General features: G+C 46.8%; 1 protein-coding gene across 2 annotated transcripts in view; it reads left to right on the plus strand.

Annotated features, from left to right (window-relative positions):
• Positions 1-14,505, plus strand: part of LOC144495536 (transcription initiation factor TFIID subunit 4-like) — a 151,254-nt gene that overhangs the window by 24,084 nt on the left and 112,665 nt on the right. For both annotated transcript variants that reach the window (XM_078215606.1, XM_078215608.1), the window contains exon 6: positions 5,739-5,828. In XM_078215606.1, coding sequence (XP_078071732.1) covers positions 5,739-5,828 — 90 coding nt within the window. The remainder of the gene's footprint in view (positions 1-5,738; positions 5,829-14,505) is intronic.

Below are 14,505 nucleotides of genomic sequence, written 5' to 3' on the forward strand. Positions count from 1 at the left end.
AACATCTTGTACACCTCTATCAGGTCACCTCTCATCCTTCGTCTCTCCAAGGAGAAAAGACCGAACTCCCTCAGCCTATCCTCATAAGGCATGCCAACCAATCCAGGCAACATCCTTGTAAATCTTCTCTGCACTCTTTCAATCATTTCCACATCCCTCCTGTAATGAGGTGACCAGAACTGAGCACAGTACTCCAAGTGGGGTCTGACGAGGGTCTTATAAAGCTGCATCATTATCTCCCGACTCCTAAACTCAATCCCTCGATTGATGAAGACCAGCACACCATACGCCTTCTTAACCACCTCCTCTACCTGCGAGGCCGATTTAAGAGTCCAATAGACCCGGACCCCAAGGTCCTTCTGATCCTCTACACTGCTAAGAGTCTTACCCTTGATATTATACTCCTTCATCCCATTTGACCTGCCAAAATGGACCAGTACACATTTATCCGGGTTGAAGTCCATCTGCCACTTCTCCGCCCAGTCTTGCATCCTATCTATGTCACGCTGCAGCTTCTGACATCCCTCCAACCTATCCACAACACCACCAACCTTTGTGTCGTCGGCAAACTTACCAACCCATCCCTCCACTTCCTCATCCAGGTCATTTATGAAAATGACAAACAGCAAGGGTCCCAGAACAGACCCCTGGGGCACTCCACTGGTGACCGACCTCCATTCAGAAAAAGACCCATCTACAACCACTCTCTGCTTTCTGCAGGCAAGCCAGTTCTGAATCCACAAAGCAACAACCCCTTGGATCCCATGCCCTCTCACTTTCTCGAGAAGTCTTGCATGGGGGACCTTATCGAACGCCTTGCTGAAGTCCATGTAAACCACATCTACCACTTTTCTTTCGTCAATGTGTTTAGTCACATTTTCAAAGAACTCCACCAGGCTTGTAAGGCACGATTTGCCTTTGACAAAGCCATGCTGACTACTTTTGAGCATACTAAACTTCTCTAAATGTTCATAAATCCTGTCCCTCAGGATCTTCTCCATCAGCTTACCAACCACTGAGGTTAGACTCACCGGTCGGTAATTTCCTGGGCTATCCCTATTCCCTCTCTTGAAAATAGGAACCACACCCGCAATCCTCCGGAACCTCTCCCGTCTCCATCGACGACGCAAAGATCATTGCCAGAGGCTCTGCAATCTCTTCCCTCGCCTCCCACAGTAACCTGGGGTACATCCCATCCGGTCCGGGCGACTTATCTATCTTGATGCTATTAAAAATTTCCAACACATCCTCTTTCTTAATGTCCACATACTCAATCTTTTCAGTCTGCCTCAATCCTGTAGTACAACTACCCGGGTCTTTTTCCACCGTGAATACCAAGGTAAAATATTCATTAAGCACCTCTGCTATTTCTTCCAGTTCTGTACAGACTTTCTCACCTTCACACTTAATAGGTCCTATTCCTTCACATCTCATCCTTTTACTCTTCACATATTTATAGAATGCCTTAGGGTTCTCAATCTTACCTGCCAAGGCCTTCTCGTGACCCCTTCTGGCTCTCCTAATTTCTTTCTTGAGTCCCTTCCTACAAGCCGTATACTCATCTAGATCCCTATCATCGCCAAGCTCTCTGAACCTTTTGTACGCTTTCCTTTTCTTTCTCACTAGGTTCAGCACAGCTTTCGTGCACCACGGTTCCCGTAACCTACCAAAACCTCCCTGTCTCATCGGAACGTTGTCATGCAGAACTCCAGACAAACATTCCTTGAAAAACTGCCACCTTACTTCGGTACTTTTCCTCGAGAATGCCTCCTTCCAATTTACGCCTCTAATCTCCTGCCTGATGGCTTTATATTTCCCCTTACTCCAGATAAACACTTTCCTAGCTTGCCTGATCCTATCTCTTTCCAATGCTAGCGTAAAGGAGATAGAGTTATGATCACTATCCCCAAGATGCTCCCCCACTGTGAGATCCAACATCTGTCCAGGCTCATTAGCCAGTACCAGATTGAGTACAGCGCCTCCTCTTGTAGGCTTATCCACATGCTGTGTCAGGAAACCCTCCTGAGCACACCTAACAAACTCCTCCCCATCCAAACCCCTTACCCTGGGGGATATTCCAATCGATGTTTGGGAAATTAAAGTCTCCCATCACGACAACCCTGTTACTACGACATCTCTCCAGGATCTGTTTCCCTATCTGCTCCTCAACATCCCTGTTACTATTGGGCGGCCTGGAGAAAACACCCAGCAAAGTTATCGACCCCTTCCTGCTCCGAACTTCCACCCATAGAGACTCCGTAGACAATCCCTCCACGGCTTTTGAATAGCATCAACTGGACAGTGAGGAAGGTTTTCAAAGCTTGCAGGGGGATTTGGACCAACTAGAAAAATGGGCTGAAAAATGGCAAATGGAATTTAACGCAGACAAGTGTGAGATATTGCACTTTGGAAGGACAAATCAAAGTAGAACATACAGGGTAAATGGTAGGACTCTGAAGAGTGCAGTTGAACAGAGGGATCTGGGAATACAGGTACAGAATTCCCTAAAAGTGACGTCACAGGTGGATAGGGTCGTAAAGAGTGCCTTTGGTACATTGGCCTTTATAAATCGGAGTATCGAGTATAAAAGTTGGAGTGTTATGGTAAGGTTATATGATGATGTGGCGATGCCGGCGTTGGACTGGGGTAAACACAGTAAGAAGTTTAACAACACCAGGTTAAAGTCCAACAGGTTTATTTGGTAGCAAAAGCCACACAAGCTTTCGGAGCTGCAAGCCCCTTCTTCAGGTGAGTGGGAATTCTGTGCCCCTCACCTGAAGAAGGGGCTTGCAGCTCCGAAAGCTTGTGTGGCTTTTGCTACCAAATAAACCTGTTGGACTTTAACCTGGTGTTGTTAAGGTTATATAAGGCATTGGTGAGGCCGAATTTGGAGTATTGTGTACAGTTTTGGTCACCTAGTTACAGGAAGGATGTAAATAAGATTGAAAGAGTGCAGAGAAGGTTCACAAGGATGTTACCGGGACTTGAGAAGCTGAGTTACAGAGAGAGATTGAATAGGTTGGGACTTTATTCCCTGGAGCGTAGAAGATTGAGGGGCGATTTGATAGAGGTGTATAAGATTTTGATGGGTATAGAGTGAATGCAAGCAGGCTTTTTCCGCTGAGGCTAGGGGAGAAAAAAACCAGAGGGCATGGGTTAAGGGTGAAAGGAGAAAAGTTTAAAGGGAATATTAGGGAGGGCTTCTTCACGCAGAGAGTGGTGGGAGTGTGGAATGAGCTGCCGGATAAAGTGGTAAATGCGGGGTCACTTTTAACATTTAAGAAAAACTTGGACGGGTTCATGGATGAGAGGGGTGTGGAGGGATATGGTCCAAGTGCAGGTCAGTGGGACGAGGCATAAAATGGTTCGGCACAGACAAGAAGGGCCAAAAGGCCTGTTTCTGAGCTGTAATTTTCTATGTTTTATGGCTCCCCCCCCCCCCCCCCCCCCCCCACCCCACACACACACACACACACACACACACACACACAGTGTACAATCCTTCTCTATTTGCGGGCTAACCTCCTCGCTCTCAGTCACCTCAGCATGATTCCCTCCCCCCAACCTTTCTAGTTTAAAGTCTCCCCAGTAGCCTTAGCCAACCTTCCTGCTATCTATCGCTGATATTTTTTTTTGGAAAGCTTTACAACAATATATAATCCTAACATGGCTGAAAAGAGAGACGGGGTGTTTAGAACGTGGCTAATGGTAAACTCGAAAACTCGAAGCCATTCTAATTCCCAGAAGGGAAACTTGAAACAACTGCCCTCAACTTTATTTTGCAATTTGATATAGTATATGGGAAGGTTTGAAATCCTTACTTGAGAAAGGATATACTGGCACTGGAGAGGAGAGGAGATTCACTAGGTTGATTCCGGAGTTGAGAGGGTTGGCTTATGAGGAGAGACTGAGTAGACTGGGGCTATACTCATTGGAATTCAGAAGAATGAGGAGAGATCTTATAGAAACATATAAGATTATGAAGGGAATAGATAAGATAGAAGCAGGGAAGTTGTTTCCACTGGCGGGTGAAGCTAGAACTAGGGGGCCTGACCTCAAAACAAGGGGGAACAGATTTAGGACTGAGTTGAGGAGGAACTTCTTCACACAAAGGGTTGTGAATCTGTGGAATTCCCTGTCCAGTGAAGCAGTTGAGGATACCTCATTGAATGTTTTTAAGGCAAGGAACAGTAAAGGAATTAAGGGTTATGGTGAGCGGGCGGGTAAGTGGAGCTGAGTCCGCAAAAAGATCAGCCGTGATCTTATTGAATGGCGGAGCAGGCTTGAGGGGCCAGATGGCCTACTCCTGCTCCTAGATCTTATGAAATCCAAAAAATGATGTCCCTGATGTTTTGTGATCATTTTAAATAAAATGAATGTTTATTAAGCAACAAAATGAACAACAATAGCATAAACTGGAAGTATCCCTAACCAAGATAGTCATTGTACCCAGTGTCACCAGCTTTACCCAGTTCCAAACACGCTTTATTTTATTACCTTCAGAGGTAATTCTCCCCAGCATGTGGGGCTGGGATGTTGACAGAAATAGGGAGCAGGCTGTGGGATTAAAAACCAGCATGAGAATTTGTCTAACAAGAAGCCCACTGGCAAAAGAGCCAGAGAGATATTGCTGCGTAGAAAAACTGATGTAGGCTATTGACAGAAGTAATGAAGAACACAGGAACATGAGTAGGCCATTCAGCCCCTTGAATCTGCTGTACTGTTGAATTGGAGCATGGCTAATATATATCTCAACTTCACCTATCAGCTTTGAGTCCATAACCCTGAATTGTCTTGTCGAACAAATCTATTGATCTTGTTTTTTTTAAGTTTTCCGTTAACCGAGCCGTGAATCTTGGAATCCTGTGAAATTTGTGTTTCAAGTATTTTTTTTAAAAAAAAATTCCATTCATGTTATACCTTTCAAAATCTTGGAATGTTCTGACATGTTTTACAGCCAATGAAGTACTTCTGACTTGCAGTCCCTGCAGTCATATCAACTTGTACGTTGTAAAAGTTTCACAACACCAGGTTCAAGTACCAACAGGTTTATTTGGAATCACGAGCTTTTGGAGCGCTGCTCCTTCATCAGGTGAGTGGAGAGGTGTGTTTCGCAAACATGGCATATATAGACAAAAGACACAATTGCAAGATAATGGTTGGAATGCAAGTTGGAATGCCGTGTTTGTGAAACCTACCTCTCCACTCGCCAATTGAAGGAGCAGCGCTCCGAAAACTCGTGATTCCAAATAAACTTGTTGGACTTAAACCTGGTGCTGTGAGAGTTCTTACTGCGCCCACCCCAGTCCAACGCCAGCATCTCCACTTCACAACTTGTACATCAGTTCAGAAATTCAAGTTAAAGTTTGTTTATTAGTCACAAGTAGGCTTACATTCACACTGTAATGAAGTTACTGTGAAAATCCCCTTGGACTGAAAGGCTATCTTCAAGGCAGGGCCTCCAATCTAAATTGTTAATCTGCGATATGTGCGAAACTTGAATAAACTTGACTTTCGCTAAGGCTATTTCATCATGTCAAATCTACAGAGCGATTTGTAGAAATTGTGTGGTGCTGCTCTGTCTCTGATTCTGCTGCTGCAGTACCCCAAATCTCCATCTTATTGTCTTCCAGCTTGCTTGTTAAAATAATCGATAGAGGTGAGCAAAGTTTCGTCAGTTTATTCTGTTATACCCTAGCATGTGTTATAATTGTGGAATGCAACCTATTTTCTTTCAGGATGGCAAGGTGGAAGTGGAGGAATTCACAAACCAGTTGTACAAAGAACTCAAGTCTTCACCACAGCCTTACCTTGTGCCTTTTCTTAAGGTAGCTATGACATCAACTTGCTATAATGTGTGAATTTTAAAGCTTGAAGCTATTAGATTGCACTTTACGTGCATAGGTTGGAAAAACTGGGAATCCTTTTCCTTGGAGAACAGGAGAAGGTGGAGAGCGGATTTGATCGAGGTGTTCAAAATCATGATTGGGCTTGGCAGAGTAGATAGGGAGACCCCGTTTCCATTGGTGTGAGGTTCAAGAAGCAGAGGATGCTGATTTAAGGTGGTGAAGAAAAGCTTCTTTAAAAAAAGTTTATTTATTATTAAAGTTTATTTATTAGTCACAAGTGAGGCTTACATGAACCATGCAATGAAGTTACTGTGAAATTCCCCTAGTCGCCACATTTCAGCGCCTGTTCGGGTCAATGCACCTAACCAGAATGTGGGAGGAAACTGGAGCACCCGGAGGAAACCCACGCAGTCGGGGGGGAACATGCAGACTCCACACACAGTGACCCAAGCTGGGAATCGAACCCGGGTCTCTGGCGCTGCGAAGCAGCAGTGCTAACCACTGTACTACCGTGCCGCCCCCACTGTGCCACCATGGAGCGAGTGAGTCGGATCTGGCATGCCCTGCTGAGATTGAGTGTGGTGGAGGGAGGTTTAATCATGCACCTGCATGCCAGCTTTCAGTGACTTATGAACAAGGACATTCGGGTCTCTTTGGACATCAACACTTCCCAGTCTCTCCCTATTTAAGAAATACTCTGCACTCCTGTTTTTTCTACCAAAGTGGATAACTTCACATTTTTCCACTTCACTGGATTGATCTTAAGAACCAGTACAGGCTTGATGGGCCAAAGGGCCTCCTCCTACTCCACGATGGAGACTACAGAGAGAACTGAAGCAAGAGGCGCTTTGTCCTCTCCACAAAGCTGCTGCCGAGTGGTTTGAGTTCTGAGGTGAGTCCACTTGGCAAATGAGACAAGCCATCCTTTGACATAACATTGTGAGGTGATGCATTTGTTAACTGTCGAGCAGTTAGAATGCTAATGCAGTGGGATTTAAATGAAATGTGTAAGAGCATGAACTAGTTTTGGCTGTTAGATAACCTGTACATTTTGTTCTGTATTTTGAGTCTCTGTAGTCCATGCAAAAGCCTGAAGTGCAGTTTAAATAAAGTTGACTTTAGCTGGCCCTCCCCAAGGATGCATACTGCATCTGTCAACATTGCTTGTACAAATTTCCATAAACTTGTAAAGAGTTTCTTCAGAGAGTAGTTCACAAGTTGCTTTTCTGAAAACCAACGCCAAGGGCTTACTCATCCCCCTGCTGAGTATTTCCAGCAGTTTTTGCTATTTCAGATTTCCAGCATCTGTGGTATTTTGTCTATGAGCAACAGCTTGCATTTCCATAGCGCCTTCAACGTAGTAAAAAGCTGCACAGCACATTGCAGGAGCAATTATCAAACAATGTTTGACAGAGCCACAGAGGGAGATATTGGAGTAGGACACAGGGTATTTGATTTGAGTTGATTTCGATTTATTGTTGTCACATGTATTAACACACAGTGAAAAGTATTGTTTCTTGCGCGCTAGACAGACAAAACATACCGTTCATAGAGAAGGAAATGAGAGAGTGCAGAATGTAGTGTTACAGTCATAGCTAGGCTGTAGAGAAAGATCAACTTAGTGTGAGGTAGGTCCATTCAAAAGTCTGACAGCAGCAGGGAAGAAGCTGTTCTTGAGTCGGTCGGTACGTGACCTCAGACTTCTGTATCTTTTTCCCGAAGGAAGAAGGTGGAAGAGAGAATGTCCGGGGTGCGTGGGGTCTTTAATTATGCTGGCTGCTTTGCTGAGGCAGCAGGAAGTGTAGACAAAGTCAATGGATGGGAGGCTGGTTTCAATGATGGATTGGGCTACATTCACGACCTTTTGTAGTTCCTTGTGGTCTTGGGCAGAGCAGGAGCCATACCAAGCTGTGATACAACCAGAAAGGATGCTTTCTATGGTGCATCTGTAAAGGTTGGCGAGAGTCGTAGCTGACATGCCAAATTTCCTGAGTCTTCTGGGAAAGTAGAGGCGTTGGTGGGCTTTCTAAACTATGAGTAGGCTTTGACTATGGGTAGGCTTTAAAGAGAGTCTTTCAGGAGGAGAGATGCAGAGGGGTTTAAGGAAGGAATTCCAGTGCTTAGTCCCCAGGCAGCTGAAGGAGCTTCCTCCAGCGGTGGTAGCGATTAATTGTGGATGGTAAAGTTGTCAGGATTAGAACAATTTAGTGGTCGCTTGAGGATTTTAGAGATGGGGAGGGGTGAGGTAGGTGGTTAAAGATGACCAATTATTCCCTGCGGTGTCCCTCACCATCTGTTGAAGAATTGGTCACATTTAAATATTAAATTTAGTTTTCTTTCCAAAATCTGCAAGAATGTCCTCATCAAATTGCCCCTTAACCCTCGATGTTCCAGGAATAGGAACCTAGTTTATGCAATCTCACCTCATCAGTTAACACTTGGGAGACTTTCTGGTGATGGGTGTGAACAAGAGATGACCTTAGTATAGGAAGAAGTTGCATTCACCTGAGCCCTATTTTGGGTACAGTCACTGGTTAAGCAAATGCAGCAGCAAGTGATATAACATACAAGTGACCTGATGGCCTTACGATTTGAGGCTTTTACATTTAAGTTCTGCCGTTCGTAGGGGTTACTTTCCCACAAACCTCGCAAATGACAAAATCACCAAACAGGCCGATATTTTACACTGGGAGTCAATTAAGTTCCAGCCATCCTAAAATCTACATGCATAAAGACTCAGGCCACAAAAACTATGTTTAAATAATTTTAAAGAGCAATTTACTGGATAAATTGTTGAATGAAACTGGTAAAATGTAAAATTTATCTCACTGGCTCACTTTGCTTGAGTGGAGGTGGATTGCGATTGGGGCCCACTGGGGGCTTTCGCCGCTGGAGATGGGGGAAGGGGCTGGCAGCAGGAAATAACAGTAAGAAGTCTCACAACACTAGGTTAAAGTCCAACAGGTTTATTTGGTAGCACAAGCCACAAGCTTTCGGAGCGCTGCTCCTTCATCAGGTGAGTGGGAGTTCTGTTCACAAACAGGGCATATAAAGACACAAACTCAATTTACAAGATAATGGTTGGAATGCGAGTCTTTACAGGTAATCAAGTCTCAAAGGTACAGACAATGTGAGTGGAGAGAGGGTTAAGCACAGGTTAAAGAGATGTGTATTGTCTCCAGCCAGGACAGTTAGTGAGATTTTGCAAGCCCAGGCAATTTGTGGGGGTTACAGAGAGTGTGACATGAACCCAAGATCCCAGTTGAGGCTATCCTCGTGAGTGCGGAACTTGGCTATCGGTTTCTGCTCGGCGACTCTGAATTGTTGTGTGTCGTGAAGGCCGCCTTGGGCGGCACGGTAGCACAGTGGTCAGCACTGCTGCTTCACAGCGCCAGGGACCCGGGTTCGATTCCCGGCTCGGGTCACTGTCTGTGTGGAGTTTGCACATTCTCCTCGTGTCTGTGTGGGTTTCCTCCGGGTGCTCCGGTTTCCTCCACAGTCCAAAGATGTGCGGGTTAGGTTGATTGGCTATGCTAAAATTGCTCCTTAGTGTCCTGAGGTGCGTAGGTTAGAGGGATTAGCGGGTAAATATGTAGGGATATGGGAGTAGGGCCTGGGTGGGATTGTGGTCGGTGCAGACTCAATGGGCCGAATGGCCTCTTTCTGCACTGTAGGGTTTCTATGATTTCTATGAATGCTTACCGGAAGATCAGAGGCTGAATGCCCGTGACTGCTGAAGTCTTCCCCAACTGGAAGGGAACACTCCTGCCTTGTGATTGTCGAGCAATGTTCATGCATCCGTTGTCGTAGCGTCTGCATGGTCTCCCCAATGTACCATGCCTCGGGACATCCTTTCCTGCAGCGTATCAGATAGACAACGTTTGCCGAGTTGCAAGAGTATGTACCGTGTACCTGGTGCATGGTGTTCTCAAGTGAGATGATGGCATCCGTGTCGATGATCCGGCACATCTTGCAGAGGTTGCTGTGGCAGGGTTGTGTGGTGTCGTGGTCACTGTTCTCCTGAAGGCTGGGTAGTTTGCTACGGACAATGGTCTATTTGAGGTTGTGTGGTTGTTTGAAGGCAAGAAGTGGGGGTGTGGGGATGGCCTTGGCGAGATGTTCTTCTTCTTCGATGACATGTTCAAGGCTCTGGAGAAGATGTCGTAGCTTCTCCGCTCCAGGGAAGTACTGGACGACGAAGGATATTCTGTCCGCCGTGTCCCGTGTTTGTCTTCTGAAGAGGTCAGTGCGGTGCTTCGCGGTGGCGCGTCGGAACTGTCGATCGATGAGTTGAGCGTCATATCCTGTTTTTATGAGGGCATCTTTCAGCGTCTGGAGGTGTCTGTTGCGATCCTCCTCATCCGAGCAGATCCTGTGTATATGGAGGGCTTGTCCGTAGGGGATGGCTTCTTTAACGTGTTTAGGGTGGAAGCTGGAGACGTGGAGCATCGTGAGGTTATCTGTGGGCTTGCAGTACAGTGAGGTGCTGAGGTGACCGTCCTTAATGGAGATGCGTGTGTCCAAGAATGCAACCGATTCCGGAGAGTAGTCCATGGTGAGTCTGATGGTGGGATGGAACTTGTTGATGTCATCATATAGTTGTTTCAGTGATTGTTCACCATGAGTCCAAAGGAAGAAAATGTCATTGATGTATCTAGTGTACAGCATCGGTTGAAGGTTCTGTGCAGTGAAGAGGTCTTGTTTGAACCTGTGCATGAAGATGTTGGCATATTGAGGTGCGAATTTGGTCCCCATGGCTGTTCCGTGTGTCTGGATGAAGAACTGGTTGTTGAAGGTGAAAACATTGTGGTCCAGGATGAAGCGGATGAGTTGTAAAATTGCATCTGGAGATTGGCAGTTGTTGGCGTTGAGAACTGAGGCAGTTGCAGCAATGCCATTGTCGTGGGGGATGCTGGTGTAGAGTGCCGAGACATCCATTGTGACGAGGAGTGCTCCTGGTTCAACTGCTTCATGTGTGCTGAGTTTCTGTAGGAAGTCCGTAGTGTCGCGACAAAAGCTGGGGCTTCTTTGTACAATGGGTTTCAGGATGCCCTCAACGTAGCCAGAGAGGTTCTCACACAGGGTCCCATTGCCTGATACGGCCGGGTGTGTTGGCCTTGTGTATCCTCGGGAGGCAGTAGAGATCTCCAACGCGGGGAGTACGTGTGATGAGAGCATGGAGGGTGCTCTGAAGGTCTGAATCAAAGGTCTTGATCAGTCTGTTGAGTTGACAGGTGTGTTCTTTGGTCAGATCTGCAGGTAACTGCAGTGTTCCTTGTTCAGTTGTCGGTACACTTCTTTGCAGTCATCCATTTGTTCAGTATGACGGTGGCCCCTCCTTTGCTGGTTTGATAATGTTGCGGTTGGTCTTGAGAGCGCGGGTTGCGTTGTGCTTGGGTGACGTTCGGGGCTGTCTTGTGAGTGCGGCTGATGAATCTGGCATTGACGCACCTCCTGACGGCTTGGGCATACATGTCGAGTCAAGGGCAGCGGCCATTCGGAGGAGTCCAATTCGACTCTTTCCTCTTCGGTTGTACTGATAGCCAAGTTCCGCTCACATGAGGACGGCCTCAACCGGGATCTTGGGTTCATGTCACACTATCTGTAATCCCCATGACTTGCCTGGGCTTGCAAAATCTCTCTAACTGTCCTGGCTGGAGACAGTACACACCTCTTTAACCTGTGCTTAACCCTCTCTCCACTCACATTGTCTGTACCTTTTAAGATTTGATTACCTGTAAAGACTTGCATTCCAACCATTATATAAAGACACAAATTGAGTTTGTGTCTTTATATGCTTTGTGTGTGAACACAACTCCCACTCGCCTGATGAAGGAGCAGCGCTCCCAAAGCTTGTGGCTTGTGCTACCAAATAAACCTGTTGGACTTTAACCTGGTGTTGTGAGGCTTCTTATTGTACCCACCCCAGTCCAACGCCGGCATCTCCACAGCAGGAAATAAGCCATGGACACCTTTGTTTTTTCTGTTTTTTTAGAAGGCACGGATAAGTGAATTTGGGTGAACTGGTGTACAAAGGCTGTGTGTACTCAGATACAGTAAGAAGTTTAACAACACCAGGTTAAAGTCCAACAGGTTTATTTGGTAGCAAAAGCCACACAAGCTTTCGAGGCTCTAAGCCCCTTCTTCAGGTGAGTGGGAATTCTGTTCACAAACAGAGCTTATAAAGACACAGACTCAATTTACATGAATAATGGTTGGAATGCGAATACTTACAACTAATCAAGTCTTTAAGAAACAAAACAATGGGAGTGGAGAGAGCATCAAGACAGGCTAAAAAGATGTGTATTGTCTCCAGACAAGACAGCCAGTGAAACTCTGCAAGTCCACGCAACTGTGGGCGTTACAAATAGTGTGACATGAACCCAATATCCCGGTTGAGGCCGTCCGCGTGTGTGTGGAACTTGGCTATCAGTTTCTGCTCAGCGACTCTGCGCCGTCGTGTGTCGCGAAGGCCGCCTTGGAGAACGCTTACCCGAATATCAGAGGCCGAATGCCCGTGACCGCTGAAGTGCTCCCCAACAGGAACTCAACAGTAGCGACAACTCAACAACGAGGAACACTACAGACAGTTACCTGCAGATCCGACCAAAGAACACACCCGTCAACTCAACACTCTGATCAAGACCTTTGATCCGGACCTTCAGAACACCCTCCGTGCTCTCATCCCACGTACTCCCCGCGTTGGAGATCTCTACTGCCTCCCGAAGATACACAAGGCAAACACACCCGGCCGTCCCATCGTATCGGGCAATGGGACCCTGTGCGAGAACCTCTCCGGCTATGTCGAGGGCATCCTGAAACCCATTGTACAAAGAACCCCCAGCTTTTGTCGCGACACGACGGACTTCCTACAGAAACTCGGCACACATGGAGCAGTTGAACCAGGAGCGCTCCTCGTCACAATGGATGTCTCGGCACTCTACACCAGCATCCCCCATGACGATGGCATTGCTGCAACGGCCTCAGTGCTCAGCGCCAACAACTGCCAGTTTCCAGATGCAACTTTACATCTCATCCGCTTCATCCTGGACCACAATATCTTCACCTTCAACAACCAGTTCTTCATCCAGACACACGGAACAGCCATGGGGACCAAATTTGCACCTCAATATGCCAACATCTTCATGCACAGGTTCGAACAAGACTTCTTCACCGCACGGGACCTTCAACCGATGCTATACACTAGATACATCGATGACATTTTCTTCCTTTGGACTCATGGTGAACAATCACTGAAACAACTATATGATGACATCAACAAGTTCCATCCCACCATCAGGCTCACCATAGACTACTCTCCGGAATCGGTTGCATTCTTGGACACGCGCATCTCCATTAAGGACGGTCACCTCAGCACCTCACTGTACCGCAAGCCCACGGATAACCTCACGATGCTCCACTTCTCCAGCTTCCACCCTAAACACGTTAAAGAAGCCATCCCCTACGGACAAGCCCTCCGTATACACAGGATCTGCTCGGATGAGGAGGATCGCAACAGACACCTCCAGACGCTGAAAGATGCCCTCATAAGAACAGGATATGGCGCTAGACTCATTGATCAACAGTTCCAACGCGCCACAGCAAAAAACCGCACCGACCTCCTCAGAAGACAAACACGGGACACAGTGGACAGAGTACCCTTCGTTGTCCAGTACTTCCCCGGAGCGGAGAAGCTACGGCATCTCCTCCGGAGCCTTCAACATGTCATTGATGAAGACGAACATCTTGCCAAGGCCATCCCCACAACCCCACTTCTTGCCTTCAAACAACCGCACAACCTCAAACAGACCATTGTCCGCAGCAAACTACCCAGCCTTCAGGAGAACAGTGACCAAGACACCACACAACCCTGCCACAGCAACCTCTGCAAGACGTGCGGGATCATCGACACAGATGCCATCATCTCACGTGAGAACACCATCCACCAGGTACACAGTACATACTCTTGCAACTCGGCAAACGTTGTCTACCTGATACGCTGCAAGAAAGGATGTCCCGAGGCATGGTACATTGGGGAAACTATGCAGACGCTGCGACAACGGATGAATGAACACCGCTCGACAATCACCAGGCAAGACTGTTCTCTTCCTGTTGGGGAGCACTTCAGCGGTCACGGGCATTCGGCCTCTGATATTCGGGTAAGCGTTCTCCAAGGCGGCCTTCGCGACACACGACAGCGCAGAGTCGCTGAGCAGAAACTGATAGCCAAGTTCCGCACACACGCGGACGGCCTCAACTGGGATATTGGGTTCATGTCACACTATTTGTAACGCCCACAGTTGCGTGGACCTGCAGAGTTTCACTGGCTGTCTTGTCTGGAGACAATACACATCTTTTTAGCCTGTCTTGATGCTCTCTCCACTCCCATTGTTTTGTTTCTTAAAGACTTGATTAGTTGTAAGTATTCGCATTCCAACCATTATTCATGTAAATTGAGTCTGTGTCTTTATAAACTCTGTTTGTGAACAGAATTCCCACTCACCTGAAGAAGGGGCTTAGAGCTTCGAAAGCTTGTGTGGCTTTTGCTACCAAATAAACTTGTTGGACTTTAACCTGGTGTTGTTAAACTTCTTACTGTGTTTACCCCAGTCCAACGCCGGCATCTCCACATCATGTACTCAGATAAGCAAACTTG

Source organism: Mustelus asterias, chromosome 7 (assembly GCF_964213995.1).
Source record: "Mustelus asterias chromosome 7, sMusAst1.hap1.1, whole genome shotgun sequence".
NCBI classification, from domain to species: Eukaryota; Metazoa; Chordata; class Chondrichthyes; order Carcharhiniformes; family Triakidae; genus Mustelus; species Mustelus asterias.